Source organism: Melitaea cinxia, chromosome 20, assembly GCF_905220565.1.
Source record: "Melitaea cinxia chromosome 20, ilMelCinx1.1, whole genome shotgun sequence".
Lineage (NCBI taxonomy): Eukaryota > Metazoa > Arthropoda > Insecta > Lepidoptera > Nymphalidae > Melitaea > Melitaea cinxia.
In genome coordinates, this window is record NC_059413.1 from 14133916 (window position 1) to 14152573 (window position 18658).

Below are 18658 nucleotides of genomic sequence, written 5' to 3' on the forward strand. Positions count from 1 at the left end.
TATAAACAGTATATTATTACATACATTATTTTTATATATTGAAGGTTATATGCAATATGTAGGTAAATAAAACGCATATATTTGAATTGTTACACTATCAACTAAGTAAAAAATAAAAATAAAAAATTTATTGTTGTGTAATTCTAATTATACACACACACACACAAACTATAGATATTAATATAGAACAAAAAAAAAACACAAAAATAACATTTATTTCATTAAATGTACATTTTATTAAGTAATTATAAACAAATTAAATAATAACAATATCATCATTTTTTAAACTGTCATATTCATATTTTTCATATTTTGAAAATTCTTTGTACCCTTTCTGATATTTCAATGCTAAGGAATCTTCAGGTATTGATTTTTTGAATACAGAGTTTCCGTTTAAATCTAATTTTATTATCCCAAAGTATATGCTTTCATCCTCTTTACTATCAAACTTTTTTCTCCTTTGGTTAACAATCAAAGAATTTTTAACTGGCAACATTAAAAGCATGTCTTGAATTTCATTGTTTATCTTGACTTTAGCTTGTATTGTACCATTTATAGTTGTACAATTATTTTGTAAAGGCAAATAGCATTCTATACAGCGTATATTATTTTCATAATCTGTGTTCATAGGAACAGGAAATAATCTTTCGTTTAAATAAAACCTGTAAACACATTTATGATTTTTTATAGTAGCAACATTATGCTTAACCCTGGATTTAGCTGAATGGCACTCAAAGTAGTTTTTATTCCTGAATTCCTTTATTTTTGACAAATTTTCTGAATCATCGGGATCCATGAATGTTATTTCTTCGTCAGAATCTGGGTATATTTCTAAAATACTTCTTTCTGTATCTGATACTTTTTCTGATTGTTCCAGAATTGTGTTAAGAGATATTTTTTTTATATTGTCCGTTGTGTTGACTGAATGAGAGGATTGATGGAAATTCTCATTTCTATAGAATTGTTGTATTTGATTCTTATGATTGTTGGAATATTTCCTTGTAATTTGTTGATCTATTTTATAACTAGGCCTATTGCAATCTCCTACCTGGTTTCTAGCATGTTTGCTACTGGATGTAAGTTTGTTTTCTCGTTTGGAAGGAACATCACCACATTTTTCACAATATTCAATTTTACTGCACAAATGGTTAAAACTCAGGTCAGATTTTGTAGTTTTCTTCGGCATTGCCACCTTACTTGCTTTATTTTTACTGATAACACCAACTGAATTCGATTTTTCACTTTTACAACAAATGTTATTTGAAGCGAATGGTTTTTTATTTTTGTCAACACAGGCAATTGAATGTAGATGTCTTTTGTAACGTTCGCATGTTTTTGGAATGCATTTACACGACTTCGACATATTTTGTTATTTTACTATCTTTTTAACAATTCTTTGGTTTGCTAACAGTTTTCTGTTTACAAGACAATTCTGTCAAAATAGCTGTTCATTTCCATGGCAACGCACAGCTAACTTAATTTTCAACTTCAAGTTAAAAAAAAGTATCAAATAAAAATGTAAATAATATTTTTTAATTGCTTTAGAAATTTTTACTATAAAATGTTGTTTCTTTTTCATATTATTGGAGCATAAAAGAGTATTTTTCAAATAATACAAATGTTTTAAAGTGACTAGTGACACCTAGCGCCTAATAGCGTAACTTAAATAAAAATTATACAATCGTAGTTATTGTATAGTATTATAGATGGCGTTAAACAATATAATAGCTACAAAGTTAAAATACTTTGTACTTACAACTATATTTTTGATATTGAGAAAAGAAAAATTAAGTTTCATGCTGCTAGTTTGAAAAAAATATAATCCGTATTGAATGACTATTACGAACTTGCAATCCCTGTTTGACACCCTTAGACGTATAATTTTTCAAAATCTGTTATTATTGGACGTCTCTTAAAATAAATATTTTTAGCACGAAAAATGAAAGACCTTTATCCGAACTTGTTCGATTCCTTAGACCACCTTAATCCAGTCCTGTCACAAAATTCGTTCTTATGTTCACTAACTATTAACTACCTCCCTGTCAAAATTCATTATTACGCGTCCAGCGGTTTTTGATATTTCATGATGAGTCGATGGCCTAACGATTTTATCTATTCAAATGATGAAGGAGGGATCCTGTTGCCCGCAGATCCGGGACCCTCCAATTGAAGCGGCTGAAGGCTCCCGCAGGGGTTTTGGTCGGTAGTGCACCCCCAAGTGCTGAAGCCGACATACGGTCTAGGAATGCCTACCCGGGCATCCTGGATATCACCCGTAAATGGGTTTCCCTGCGATGCCAAAAAAAGGCTACTTTTATTTTAGACATTTATTCATTTTATAAATCTACGAACTGAATATTAACTTTTTTTTTTTGTTAAAATCCACGTGGACGAAGTCGCGTGCGCAGCTAGTATATCTGATATCATTACTACAATTATCATATTATTACTTACTTAGTAATAAAAATAAGGTCAAACTTTATGGCACTGTAATTTATTTTCAAACTACGAAACAGAGTGTTACATGAAATACGGTTTTCACGCATGTTTTTGAAATATTTTAGAAAACTTTTATACAAAATACAACATGTAGGCTAATAGGCTTCATCATTACAGCCTATACAGTCCACTGCTGGACATAGGCCTCCACAAGTTGACGCCAAAAATAACGTGAACTCATGTGTTTTGCCCATAGTCACCACGCTGGGCAGGCGGGTTGGTGACCGCAGTACTGGCTTTGTCGCACCGAAGACGCTGCTGCCCGTCTTCGGCCTGTGTATTTCAAAGCCAGCAGTTGGATGGTTATCCCGCCATCGGTCGGCTTCTCAAGTTCCAAGGTGGTTGTGGAACCTTGTTATCCCTTAGTCGCCTCTTACGACACCCACGAGAAGAGAGGGGGTGGCTAAATTCTTTAGTGCCGTAGCCACACAGCACACACACCACACAGCTAATAGGCTTATATTATATAAATACTTGTAACATACGATAGCACACAACAGCGTATATAGGATTGGCGCTTTTAATATTCTTGGTGTTGCAGGCGTTCATAGGCTAAGGTAGAGCGTAACCTTGTCTTACACCCTAGTTGTAGGTAAAAAAAAAAACTTTTTATTAAATACTCGTATATTATGTAGCTTCTTAATAATTCAGGAGAAAATCTTAATTATTCTTTATAACTAAGATTACTCTAAGAAAGATAATTTTTTCGTTCGTTTAACTGTGCAGAAAACGTTTTCATAAGATTATTTAGCGTATCCTTTAGCGTATATTTTTTTTTAATTAATTAAATATTGAATTAAGTTGTAAAATTCTATACTTGAGCCTTCTTTTAGGAGTTATAAATATGTCAGAAGTAAATTAATATTATTAACAATAATGTTATTAATAACACACAATGTTATGAATGAATTCAGTGATTCGTCTCATTGGTGATCTGCTCACGGTGCGTGGAGGACGCGGCCTACTGCGGTGACCATGGCGTTGCTAAACATAGAACATGAATTACCTCTTTAAGAATTGATTTTATTTATACATGTAATCTTTATCCTTAAAATTGTAAAATTTTTGGGTGCTTGATAACGCTATTTAGGTTAAAGTTTTCTTTATTAGCGGATAACCTTAACTTTTACTAAAATTAAAAAAGAGTATTTTAGTACTTAACACGTCTATCGACAGTATTTTTTTTACTTGAAAGAAAAATGTACCTATTATTTATAATTCAATACATTACAATATATGATTTAATTAGAATTTAATTATATTTACTGAAATATAATATAATTTAACTTCACGATGTCCCTGTTTTTTGGATTCAGACTTCATAACAAAAGAAAACCAAGTATATTATAAATTTCTGTTATTTTATTAACACAAAAGTGATTCAACATTTGACAAAGTCACCTAATGGAGAGCTCATTTCATTCTCCCAAATCACTTAGACATTGTTCTTCCTTTAAGTTATTCTTTTATTAAGTTATTCTTTGAATATTGAAGGTCCTTGCCACGATAATTCCTTAAAAGCTCTGCTGGATAAATTTCTTATACGTATAAAAATACAGTAATCTATAATAATATTATGAAGAGGAATGATTTGATTGTTTGTTTGTTTGCATTGAATCGGCTCCGAAACTACTGAATCGATTTGAAAAATTCTTTCACTGTTGGGAAGCCACACTATCCGCGGGTGACATAGGCTATATTATATTTTCAAAATATTAGGGGGAAAAATTTATATTGAAATTTTTGTTAAATACCCGTGCGAAGCCGGGGCGCAATGCTAGTATGTACAATAATTATGCTAAACGTTCTTCTAAAGATACCATAAAGTTGAAAATCTATATGTTTTTTCGAAAATTCTATTGTTGTTGGTCTTGGTGGCTTTTAGTTTTACCTGTTGGGGGAGCCGGGTACTGAAACCTAACTGTGAATTAGGGAGCGCACGGAATGGTCTTTCAATTTGTCTTCTTACCAGAACGCACCTCAGCTTATGTTAAGTTTGCGTGTACCATATACCACTTTTCTTTTTATGTCTGAACAGTAATAATATAGAAGTTAATGTCAAAATCAGTAATAATTTTTTTTTTCTATAAAATAAAATAAAGTATTCCAATCTCTTCGGTGCAAGCACTCAGACACGAGTTTCGTACACTTATGCATAATGTTTTTAATTACGCTGCTGCACCTACCTTTTCAATGGATATTTTCCTCTTTCTAAAGGCTGTCTGCAAGAGATCGCTACTAAGCGATAAGACCGCCTTTGTGCCTACTATCTTTATGTGTAAATAACTGTTCTATGTAAATCTTTTATGACTGGTGTGCCATAAAGTTTATTCTATGTGTCTGATATTTATAAATATATGAATAATATTAAAATTAATATCTGACATTTATGTCACTGCTTTCGTAGCCTGATTAGTTCAAAGCTTGAAGTAAACTTAATGAACCTATATAATGTACCGCAAACTTTATTGCGTATGGTATAGCTTTACACACGAATTTCTGGAACCTTGAAGTTAGTCTTTTCAAAGACAAATCAAAACAACATTTAGTTTAACCTAAATAATACGAAATAGTGCACTCATCGGCGCATTCACAGTGGGGCAAGGTGGAGTATTTCCATCCATGCACCCCACCCTGACTTGAAGCTAATAACAGAACTTTTAAATTTATAATTTAAATTATAGCTTAGCGAAAACGCTCGTAAGCTATTATTGAACACTGCAGCTAGTGACGGTAAAAAAAGAATATTTTATTTTCTATTACGTATTCTTATATTTATTTTTACCCTAAAAAAATCGGCAAGAGACAAAAAGTTACCTAATCTTTTAAAAATTATCAAATCTCAATAAATAATAATAAATTTGACAACGTACGTGGAAGCTAGCATACCTACCTGCATATCCTTGTTATTGAAAAAATATTACAGAATTTTTAAATTGATTTTTTATACAAAATCATTATTAATTTTGCTTTCAAATACTTTTAAGATAATTCCGTTACTTAATATGAAAAAAACATGTCGTTTATTATATCCACAATTTATTTGAAACGTGTGTGCTTTAGACCACACGACTGAAGTTAAACTTCTGCACAATAGGCCTGCACTGTGTCTTAGATAAATGAGAACGTAACTAGCTATGCGAGAAAGAGAGAAAAAATGTGTGTTTGCACCTAAGACGTGCTCTTGCTCCGTTCGTCTCACTCGATCACACTTTTTGTAACGCTCTCGTCACACATTTACTAGCTTATTTATCTAAAACATTTTGACACAAATCATCCTTAGTAATAAAGATTCACGTCACGTGTGTGTATATTTGTCCTCTTAGCTCCAAAACCGACCTCACCCTACCACAGGTGTCGATCGACGATGTGCGCACGCGCAGTCCGCTTCTACAGGCTTTGGAGGTTCAAACGTAAGATAAGGACGTTTAGGAAGATATTCCGCTAAGATGACGAGAGTATTTCTTGTATTTGTGATTGGATTGCTGGTGAGTATTATTTAAATATAATTATATTTTGTATATTTAGAAAAAAAAAATGATTTAAATTTGATTACAAAAATAATTAAAAAAATGTGTCGGTAATGTGTTTTATACAAAAAATAGCAAAAATAAATAAGATTATAAGTAAGTTATTTAAATAAATGATTTAATTTTTTATTATTATAAATAATAGGAATATACTTATGTACCGTTACGTGTTTTTACTACACATAATTAAAATTAAACTTTTATACTTCAAACAATAAATGATAATATTAAATTTATTGACTAATCATTTATTATTCATTCAGAAATAAAGCTATCAATTAATTAAAAGTTTTTAAAATAAAGGGAAATTTTAATTAAACTGTATTTTCTTTGTCTGTATATTTGACGTGCAAAGATAACTAATTTTCTTTTGCATAATTTTAATAATTCTACAATAACGATTTAATTGCAGTTATATTAAACATTTGATAGTTTATTTATTTATTTATTTATTTATTTAATAAAGGCATACCAACTAAGCACATAAAAAAGTTTTCTACGTTAAAACAAAACCACTAAGTTATACAATATGCACTTAAATTAAAGGTTTGCACAACATTGTTAGAACGCTACGGTAATCAGACATTATTCATATTTGTGTAATTAACCGAAAAAATAACATTTGTTACAATAAAAAATAGAGAAAATAGTTGTATTTGCTCGCAAACGAAAAAAAACCGCCTTCAATTACATCGACAAGTAATACAACGTAGGTAGACGAAAATATACTCAAGTAAATACGCGTTATCAAAGATTACTCAAAAAGTTATAGTCAGATCTCGATGAAATTTAAATGTGACCACATGGTAAGCATCAGTTTTTGATTAAATTAAAAATCATCAAAATCGGTACACCCAGTAAAAAGTTATGCGGTATAATACAACATAGGTCGATGTAGAAGTAACTCGAAAAGTAGTAGTTAGATCTCAAATAAATTTAAATGGGAACAAATGACACGCACCACCTTTCGATTAAAAAAAATTTCGTCGAAATCGCTCCACCCAGTCAAAAGTTCTGAAGTAACATACATTAGAAAAATACAGTCGAATTGAGAACCGCCTCCTTTTTTGGAAGTCTGTACATAAAAGCTATCCCTGTTAACAATAGTTGTTAATATGTGTGTAACTCCTGAGCCTTTTTGTGTATTTATTTTTATCTTTATTTTTATATTTTAACAACCGTAGCTTTTATGATTACATTCATAATTCGTTACGTTTAGTTTCCCAAGATTAGGATAATTATTATAAATAGTAATATTTATTTTAACCGCGTAAGAAACTAAAGCCTTTTATTCTTCTAAGAATCTAGCGTTCTCTACTAATAAATGTGTATTTGTATTTTGTAAGTTTAGTACTGTACTCAAAATTTATGGGCCCGATTATACAACAAAAAATTTATCTATTACCCTATCGAGTCAAACTCTTATAGGCCATAAAGGTTAAATGACTCCCATCAGCGGAGCAGTAATCGTAAATTTGAAACTACATTAATACCTCTGGGTCACCATGGTGTTTGCAACGTCGCCGAAATATCGGGAATTTCAAATGACAAACGCGGTAAATTCCGCAGAATCAATATTATATCTTTATAAATATTTTAGAGTGCTACTTTTAATATCACAGATAGACACGTCAAACCTATTTATATATATTTAGGTCAAACCGTTTAGTAACGTTGGAATAAATAGAAAAAATCAATACACAAGTCCGCCAGAGACTAAATTATGTATCACTCGATCCGACCCGGGTGCAGAAATGGACAGACAACAACATTATATGCAAAAAGCTAATACAAAAATACTATACATAATATTAAAATCATCAGATTATCTTTATATATACATCCACGGACACAGTTTTGTTGCAATCGGTTTGACAGTTTCAGTGTTAAAGAGCAACGAACTCTTTTTTGAAGTTATAAGATAAATAAATATCTTATAACGTACACACATGGTCGTCCGTTCCTAAAGTAAGCAACTTAATGCTTGTGTTATAGGTAACAGCTGAATGGTATAGCTACATATCATTTTTTTTTCGATAAACACATAAATATACATATTACATCTAGACTCGGGGTGGGAATCGAACCCACAACCCCCGGAGCATAAAGTAGGGTCACTACAAACTGCGCCAACTGGCTAGTCATACTTCTTATATCATCATCATCATCATCATCATCATTATCATTTCAGCCTATCGCAGTCCTCTGCTGGACATAGGTGTCCACAAGTTCGCGCCAAAACGGCGCGAACTCATGTGTTTTGCCCATAGTCACCACGCTGGGCAGGCGGGTTGGTGACCGCAGAACTGACTTTGTCGCACCGAAGACGCTGCTGCCCGTCTTCGGCCTGTGCATTTCAAAGCCAGCAGTTGGATGGTTATCCCGCCATCGGTCAGCTTTTTTAATTCCAAGGTGGTAGTGGAACTGTGTTATCCCTTAGTCGCCTCTTACGACACGCACGGGAAAAGAGGGGGTGACTATATTCTTTACTGCCGTAACCACACACCAGTACTTCTTATATTACATTATATATTATATTAGTTATAATTGTTTTGGTGCGTTATGGGAAAATGATGTGAGTAAATTTTTACGACACGCGCGCACGCCGTCACAAAAAACCAACACCCTGAAGTTAGCAACATGAAGTGAGCTAGCCAGTGAAGGATAACTTATTACGCGCGTATATAAGTACATACTTTTTTTTTTTAATAAGAAGACAAAAATGCACACGGCCCACCTGATGGTAAGCAATTACCGTAGATTATAGACGTCTGCACATCAGAAGCATCGCAAGCGCGTTGGCGTCTCTACCCCGAACCCCAGGAGCTCTACTCTCTAACTCACCACAGGGACACAATATTACACGATAACAGAGTTATTTAGCTATGATAATCTGTAAAGTTGAGGTATGTACCTAGTCGCCTGCTCCCCAAAATAATTTTTTTAGAGAAATAGTACCGTAGCCGTAACGAAACCTTGCGCAACCCCGAAACTACGTCAGAGCAGATAACATAGCCTCTATTTTCTATATAAGTATTTCCTCTACGAGTATATACAAAGCTATATGTAAATAGTCATTGTTTTTATCTTAACCTCATTAATGTTTTAACACCGGAATACTATTGACTGATTGTGAAATTGACGAGGTTTGTGTAAAACAATAGTAATTTTTTAAAATTATTTCTATAATTAAAAATTCAGTATTTGTTCAAAATAATTAAAGGAAAAACTTACCATATACTAGTTGTGCTCCGCGTTTTCACTCGCGTTAAAATATTGTATAGCCTATAGCCGTCCTCGATAAATGGACTATTCAACACAAAAGAAAACACCAATTTGAACCAGTGGTTTCTGAGATTGGCTCCTTTAAAGAAACAAACTAACTATTTATCTTTATGATCTATACAATTAAATAAAGTTGGAGTGTCTGTTTTTTAATATTGAAATAACCGCTTTTTACTAAATGCATATGGATATATACACGGTACATATACCAAAATAACATTTGTTTACAATTTTTGTCAGTTTGTCTGTCTGTCTGTTTGTTCCGGCTAATCTCTGAAGCAGCTGGACCGATTTTGACGGGACTTTCACTGGCAGATAGCTGATGTAATAAGGAGTAACTTAGGCTGTTTATTTATTTATTTTTTTAATTTTATAACTCTGCGAACTGAACAATAAATATTTTGTTAAAGTCCACGCGGACGAAGTCGCGGGCACAGCTGGTATTAATATAAATTAGCTGAACCGACTGACGTGTGAAGTTTGTAGTAGAAAAAAAAGTGTGTGTACGCATTAAGAAGACTTCATTGGCTAGCTAAGTTCACGTTACTAACTTTTTCGTTGACTAGCTAACTTCAGGGTGTCGGTTTATTGTGACGGTGTGCGCGCGCATCGTAAAATTTACTCTCAACATTTTTCCCTGATGCGCCAAAAGAAGTATAACTTAAAAAATTAAATCTTAAAATAAAATCCAAATAATAAATAAAAAATAAAATCTTATTCTTAAATATGCAAATGATTTTTTCTTTTGTTATTATAAAAGAACAGAAAAAGACAAAAACAAGTCCGTCAAATGCGATTTAACCTTCCCACAGATTGTTCCGTACTTTTGTAATATTAGGTAACAATTGTACAATGTATTTTAACCGACTCAATTTGACTTTATGTATTGTCTTTGTGGACCGATTTCGATATTTTTTTTTAATTGAAAGGTGGTGCGATCGAATGAACAGATAATAAAGTATTAGTACAAACGATTTGTTGGCTTTCACCGTGCGACGACGAAACCCTAGAACTCAACGAATCGAAAACAAAAGAAATATATTTGCGCGTGATTAAATACGGTCAATGTTTATATAGATTTTTTAATCTCTTTGAATCATTGTTAAATATAGATCAAATATTTTTTATCAACGCACTCATACGTTATTAAGACTTTTTAGTCAATTTGGATATTGTTTTAGAATTTATTTAACTTATTTTTATTAGGTTTCATTCGTAACTTCGTTTTATGGTTATTTTCATATTTATTCCATATTAAATTAAAACATCAATTTCGCCATAGAGTGATTATAAATCAAAATTTTTTACAAAATTATGGTAGTAAAATCGACCAACAATTTCAAAACTACGTTACAACGTTAAAAACTTAGGTAATCTATCCAGTATTAATTACAATATAATGTAATTCTATACTATAAGACTGCAACCTTGCATTTTTGGAGTAATAAATAAATAAAAAAAACTTAAAAAAAAAGAAATTTTATTTATATGCGTTAAAAATTGTAGAATAAACATTTTATTAAAACTTTTACTATCTGTTACTACGGGTTCAAAATTGAACCGCGAGATTCCACCCTAACAAACACACAAAGTCTTCTTGATATTCTTGATTCCTAAATTACTAGGTATGTAATAATAACGTGTATCACTTTATTTGTGAAAAATTAAACCAATATATCTCACAGGTAACGCAGTTTTTTTTTTGAAATAAAGAATATTTTTGTGCTGATCCAGACTATAGCTTGTTGTCTCTGCCGTTTTTTTTTTCGTTCTGTCAGATCAAAAAAGTATGTATGTAAATTGTAGTGTATGTAAATTAGATTTAAAAAATTCTATTAATACTTATCTGGTTGTTGTCAAGCGTTTATTTGTGTATTACTTTTTTTAAAGAAATTCTAAGACACACATTTGTTAAGCACAGTACTTGAAACCAACCCTGGTGAAAACAACAGCTGGAGGTCTTTGCCCAGCTCTGAGATCTTTCATAACTACAAACAATTTTCACATATAAAGAATCGATTCCAGTCTCATTTTATTTTTTAGAGATTTTCTATAATATACGTATTTAAAATAAAATTCATATGATATATCAAAAATTACAGTTATTTTAAATTATTGTAACAGCGTACGAATGATTTGATTCGTTGCAATAATGAATTTTGTAGCGTGTTCATGAGTTCATTGAACCAGGATTTATTTATGATTTTTAAATTGGATTTATACATATTCACTTTTGGATAAAGGAGCCATTATGCTAGAATACCTATCAAGACCGAGGTTTGATAAAACAATAGTTTAATTTTTGTAAATCTGTGGTCAATTAGTTTAAAAAAAAATAGGAAAAAATATGTTCGTTGGTCTCAGATGGTTAAGCTTCAAACGAACTTATGAATCGTCTTTAAAAAAATATATATATTTGTTTTTACTAAATTTATTGTATAAGTACCAAAGCGTAGCTACCACACATGCTTCTATAAGAATATGTGCAATGTTACATCCTTTTAAAATAATAGTTTATAAAGGGAATATTTTGTTTTGAAGGATATTATGGTCGGAATGGATGTGCTGAAAACTACCGGTCGTTTGTTTCAACTCCATTTCCTTTGAACACGCTAAATTTATGATGCAGATTTGTTATATACTGGCCATTGAATGTCAGATATTTCGTGATTATATTTTTTTATGATATTAATAACCAGTTTTTCCAATAAATAAATTACAAACCAATAATAATAATATATGAAAATAAAAAATACATATTTGTCTTCATCATTTGTAACTGAGCGGCAAACAAGCGTATGGCGGCTCTTATAGACTTTTGCAACACCAGAAGCATCGCAAGCGCGTTGCTGACCCCATCCCGTTTCCCCCAGGAGCTCTGGTCACCTTTCTCACCAACAGGAACACAACACTGCTTGAAAGCAGTATTATTTATCTGTGATCTTCTGTAAGATCGAGTTACTTCCCCAGTCGGACTGCTCCATATTTCGAGCAGGGAATTTCCTGCTGTGCCCTACTTCAGTTATCCGATTTCGGCACCTTTTAAAAGTTTCCAAATATTTTATGTAGAATAGAACTTGTTATATTTTCTAAAAAATACTAGTAGTGCGCTCTGTGTCACTTGCACATAACTTTTACTTTAGTTTTACGTTTTACAAAAGAGTAACTGCATAGTTTCTGGTCGATTCTTCTCTAAAAAATCTATACTTCGAATCCGACCAATTAATTAACTAAAACAAAAGTTCTATTAAATTCTACTTCTTCAAAGTAGTTTTTGATTTTGAGTTTGTATATCTGATACAAATACTTGTACAAATGTATGATCTAATTGGGAACCAAATTGGTCACCACTATACAAGAAAGGTCACCTAGAAAATCTAGACAAAGCACTATAATTTTTGTAATTAACTAGTACTTTGTATGTAACGCCTAGTTATTTGTGACGTACATTCACTTAATTGTAAATTTAATATAGTTTATTATGAATTAATATAACACATAAGTAATAAAATATATAGAAACAATAACAATAGTGCAATAAACTGCAAATATGTCATTGTCGTATCAAGACTACGTGTGTCGACTACACCGGCATTGACATCAAGGATCTAGGCGTCACGTCCAGATTGATTCAGATTGAGCGATGAATGCTAATCATATTAATTATTTTATTAATAATATTTAATAACATAGGATATTTTATTTGAACTTAACTATATCTGATAGATTGTTTCTAATGAAGGTTCGATTGACACCTTTAATCTGGGCTTAATATTTGTGCAACCATTGTTACCGGAGGACTCAGCTTCAAATTATCCGAAACGTCTACAAAAATAAACCGCGATGAAACCCGAAAAAGTTGTTTTATTATAATATTATTTAGCGGTCGCCAACCCACCTGCCCGTGGTGACTATGGGCAACACACATGAGTTCACGTCATTTGAGTCATGAGGCTGAAATGAATATTATTTAGAAGTATTTTTAACAAACAAATTCATTATATACATGAGAATTTCACCTTCCAGTAGTAAATCTATAAAAACAAGGATAGCAGTACGATCACCATGCATTTGGACGGTATCACAGCTACGTGTCTGGACTTCTGGCGACGCATTAACATTGAAATTTCGTGATTTTTTAACTTTTCCGATTCGAACAAAATATTTTTGTCTTCGGAAGTTTTTATGTGTCACGAATATACGATGTTTTATTCAAGGAATTTTTACAAGAATGAAATGAAAGTCGAAATCAAAATCAAAATATTAACTTTATTCAAATATGCTTCAAAAAAACCATCGTATCGACATCTTGAAATTATTATCAAAAGTGAAGCTACCACCGATTCAGAATGTACATTTAGCAGAGAAGAACCAGCAAGAAACTCCGCAGTAACTATTTTAAAAGCTAATAAGCTTTGTTTTAGAATTGAATAAGAAATGTTTAGAATTCCTAATGTGTGGGTAACACAAAAATAAAATCGTAGATATAATAGACTTTGTTTTATCATACAATAGACAATATCTTGCATGAAGTACAGCGTCACTAGATCCACACATCTTGATTATTAATATAATCCTACACCGAATAACAAGGTTTAGCTATTATATAGTGGTAATTTCATTTTTAATCATAATTTGTATAATGACGATTTGAAGGTGATTATGAGTCCTATAAAAATAAATTATTTTTGATTTTGATTTTGATGAACAGCACTCTTGTTCTTCCACTTGCACTCTTTGGCTAAGGTTCATAATCATATCATTAACTGATGTATTTTTATGCCAGGTATCAAGAGACTGTTCACCACGTAGTCTTCCCGAAGAAGACTCAGTGGTGAGCGTCTACACCACGCAAGCCAATTCTCACTCCAGCGTTGATGTCTACCACCAGATCGCGAACAACATTGCAGAGAGGATTACATCGCCAATATACAGGTGAAACTTATAATTTTCGGTTGTGAACACGTAAAGTTACTTACTTGCCTTGGTTGGATGAATCAGCAATGTTTGCTGAAATCATAAACGTTAAACTAGTGACTGGCTGGACCATTTTTTTTTTTGTACAAATAGGTTCAAAGTGTCAGGATCTATCCTAGAAATCCAACTAAACCAAAATTTCTGTTGCGATTTTCAGATTTCTAGGAATCGGCCAGAACACAACACAATCTACACCAACAAAACGACTATGGGACAAAATAGAACTTCTTGATGACGGAGCCGAAGACGCACCAAAATCAGCCACAGCACCCATCAACAACGATATATCAAATGACAAAGATGTAGAGGAACTCTCAGCAGATGCACTAAAGAAGATAGATAAAAAACCTGAAAAGATAACCCTGTATTCCAGTTATCTACCACCTGTAAAGGGAAATATAGAATTGAATGATACTGCTTATGATGATGACAACGTGGAATCATTTGGTTTGGATGATGTTGACGATGAAGAAGTGAAACCAAAACCAAAGGATGGATTTTTCGTATTTGCGATAGAGTTTATTGGTAGTCTGATACAATTGATATACGGCAGTGTTGTGACTTTGTTCACGCCGAAAAAATCAAGTTAAGTCGCAAAAAAAATCCATAAACTAAGATATTATGAGTGATTTATAAAATTATGAGTATGTTATAAATATGTTGTAAATATTTATTTATGACTGATGTTTCTCCATAAAATGCTAATGATGATTTTTGATTGACTGTTTTTTTTAAATGATTCTCTTTTAAATATATTTTGAACCGAAACAAAATGATGTTCTAATAATCTAATAAATTTTCAGTTGTGAAACTTAACCACGGTATAAATACCGTAAAAAAAAACGAGTGTCCTTTAGATTAGAAGTAAAACTTACGAAACGTAATTCACTCTCTTTCTATCTTCACTAACTTATATCTCCCTCTCAATTTTCATTCGCCTCGCCCAATCACACTTTTCATAACGCTTTCCTAACGCATTCACCAACTTCCTCCCCAAGTCCAGCGTGCGTAAAAACATTTTACTTCAAAAATCCAAAGTTAATTCTTCCCACCAAAACTGCTAAATCTGGACTTTGGCACAATGTATTATAATTTTATTTTAAGTAATATTTTGATTACTAGAATGTACGAAGCAGTTATTTACATAAATTTGTGTAGCTTATATTATTATTTAATTATTTAATGTATTGAGTGTTTAGTAGTACATAGTTTTCAGGGCATTGATTTAATTGTTCTTGAAATAAGAAAATTTGGTGTAGTAATTTGTAGGTGCCATAAAGATAAATGATTTAATAAAAAGTATTTTAAAATTGGAAACGACTGCCATTTGAAAGAAATAAATAGTATCTATTTGGTAATAAATGTTTTATTTGTACTTAATATTTATCTAACTCGCTTATTACTGCTGTTAATTAATTAATAATTAATCAAGATAAAATGGTAAATTTAATTTCAGTAAAAGAAATACAGTGTAATACATATTCATTGCTTGAAGGATTCCCCATTTGAACCCATTGAAAAATATTTGGTATAACATATGCGATGTAGTAGTTTTGGCAACTTGCTGTTGTATTTTCAGTTACTGGTTCGATATCCAGACGAAGTAAATATTTGTTGTGGCCCATAATGCTGACATTGTGTTTTTGTTCAGACCCCCACAAGATAAGAAGCTGTTCTGGCTTTTATTAAAATTAACTTTCCTAATGGAGTCTGTGGTGAGTAAAGCGTACTTTTTTTATCAAAATAGGTTATATTAAAGAGGTTACTAATGTCACAGTGATATATATATCTATAAAATTTATTAAGATTTTTGTAATATTTACGTTTATTTGTGTTGATAAATCCTGGACATTTATAAGCTAAACTAAATTATTCGTCAATAAAAATCAAATATATGAATTATTTGATTGCGTGAAATATATTCTTCATGGTAACGTAATAAAACCTAATGTCCAAAATTTATTTGGCTGCAATGTATCCTGTCCAGACATCTGATTTTTATTGCTGTCTGGGTTTTGAGTTAAATGTCTAGCCTTGGAATTAGATCTAGATACTGGTGGAAGAAATCACAATATTTAATACTAGCTTTCATTGCGGCTCTGCCCGTCTGAATTACACTTGTGTTTGGTCCCGTCAATATAAAGCCTACGTCACAGTGATAACGTATATTCTCCGGGAGAAAAAAAATATAAATGGTTCTAACAATTATTGAATGCATGCATTATTTTTTTTAATGTGTTTATTGTTTAAAATGTAGTTGTGGTGTAGAATAAAGTATAAATAAATAAATAAATAAATAATTTAAATCAAAATAAAAAATATCTTTATTCAAATAGTCTACAAAGCCGAATCGTCACCTTATAAATTAAATCACCAATTATCGTTAAATGTGAAACTACCCACGATTCGGAATGTAGATTCTGCAAAGAAAAATCGGCAAGAAACTCAGTAGTTACTACATAGATAGATACATACAAATAATCACGCCTCTTTCCCGTAGGGGTAGGCAGAGACCACTTTTTTCCACTTGCTACGATCCTTACATACTTCTTTCGCTTCGTCCACTTTCATTATTCCCTTCATATATGCTCTACGGTTTAGGGTACTGATCTGACTTGACCTGGCCTTTCTTCAAGACCTCCCTTATTTGGTCTCGGAACGTCCGCCTAGGTATACCCCTCCCAACCCTTCCATTCACTCTCGCCTTATACACTTTTTTCGTCAATCGTTCTTCACTCATTCTCTCGGTAGTTATTCTTTATAAAATAAATTGTGTTTGAATATAAAATTGCATGAAATACAGCGTCATTAAATCCACAAATCTTTATCATTTATGTTATTTTGCACCGAACAATAAGCTTTAGCTACGAGTATTACTAAAACATTAAAAATACCGGCCAAGTACAAGTCAGACTCGCGCACTGAGGGTTCCATACAACAATTATTAAAAATATTTTTACTATATGACTAGCTGACCCCACAAACGCTCCCTTATAACTTAGGGGTATGAAAAATAGATTTTTGCCGATTCTCAAACCTACCCGATATGCACACAAAATTTCATAAAAATCGGTTCAGCCGTTTCGGAGGAGTATTGTAACTGACATTGTGACACGAGAATTTTATATATAAGATTTAACTAAAAATTTATGCTTTTCGCAATTTTTCCTTTATTTGTGCTATAAGAGGTTGTATTGTACCAAATTTAAAGATTCTGAGGTAAGTTTGATTTCGTTGTGTCGAAAATTTGAAGCATAAGCGGCTGCATCTTTTGATCACGATGGATTAGAAGTTTATTTTTTTCACAGCTCCAAGGGACAGTAGACTCAATACTCAGGTATTTGATATAAATTTCAGCTTGATATCTTCACGCGTTCTTGAGAAAAAGGGTCTCGACAGACAGACGGACAACAAAGTGAATCAAAGGGTTCCGTTTTTTCCTTTTGAGATACGGAACCCTAAAAATAACTAATATTTTCTTTTTATAACATTAGTATGGATTTAAGTATTTATTATTCACAGTCCGTGGTTCAAATTCAATTTGCATCTCGTTTATTCAAAAACGATGTTTGAATTATTTAGATGTTTGGTGTTTGGGTATTGAGTTAATTTTACTGTATATTCATATTTTTAAATTATCGAAATCGAAAAATCTTGCGAGAACGTAATGTATAATGTGCTTTTTAAAGATTCATGTTTTACTGGTTAAGGATTATCTAATTCTGAGAATTGGGGTCTATCCAAGGAGGATTATATAAATATGTCTCAAGATTATACTTCTCCTATGTGGGAAAAAGACAAATGCCCAGCAGTGGGATATTACATGCTGAAGTGTAGCGATTTATATGACAGGTTTGCAATGGAGCATCGTTTTTCAATCCACGTTTTTTTACGAAAGAAGAATTGATATTTGGCTAAAAGAGATAAAATTATATGTTCTTGAATAGTATAATACGCCTATATCTGTGCGCTGTAATTATTTTATTTGTTTATTTATTTTAATTATTTATACTTACTTGTTACTTATACACCAAAAAAGTTTACAGCATATTTCAAGTATATTATACAACTAGCTGACCTGGCGAACTTCGTATCACCTTATTTTTTTCTTAAATATAATAATAACATAATATATCAAAATAAAATATAGCCTATCTTTTAAGTTGGATCAAACTGCACACGGTGTGCAAATTTGACTAAAATCGGTTAAGTAGTTTAGGAGTCCATTGAGGACAAACATTGTGACACGAGATTTATATATATTAAGATAAAGGTAAAGTCTGAGTGTAACGTTAATTATAGATGTAGGTGATCTATACCTACAAATAAATAAAATTGGAGTGTCTGTTTGTAATATTAAAATAACC

The 18658-nt window shown here is 31.8% G+C and overlaps 2 protein-coding genes across 2 annotated transcripts; one reads left to right on the plus strand and one right to left on the minus strand.

The window, feature by feature from the left end:
- Positions 1-256: 256 nt before the first annotated feature.
- Positions 257-1186, minus strand: LOC123663303. Its single transcript, XM_045597992.1, has one exon. The coding sequence runs from the start codon at positions 1184-1186 to the stop codon at positions 257-259; it is 930 nt and encodes a 309-aa protein (XP_045453948.1).
- Positions 1187-5847: 4661 nt separating this feature from the next.
- On the plus strand, positions 5848-15064 carry LOC123663326. Its single transcript, XM_045598016.1, has 3 exons — positions 5848-5987; positions 14101-14249; positions 14449-15064. Exons 1-3 carry the CDS (start codon positions 5949-5951, stop codon positions 14879-14881), a joined length of 621 nt encoding a protein of 206 aa, XP_045453972.1. The 5' UTR covers positions 5848-5948; the 3' UTR covers positions 14882-15064.
- The last annotated feature ends 3594 nt before the right edge of the window (positions 15065-18658 follow it).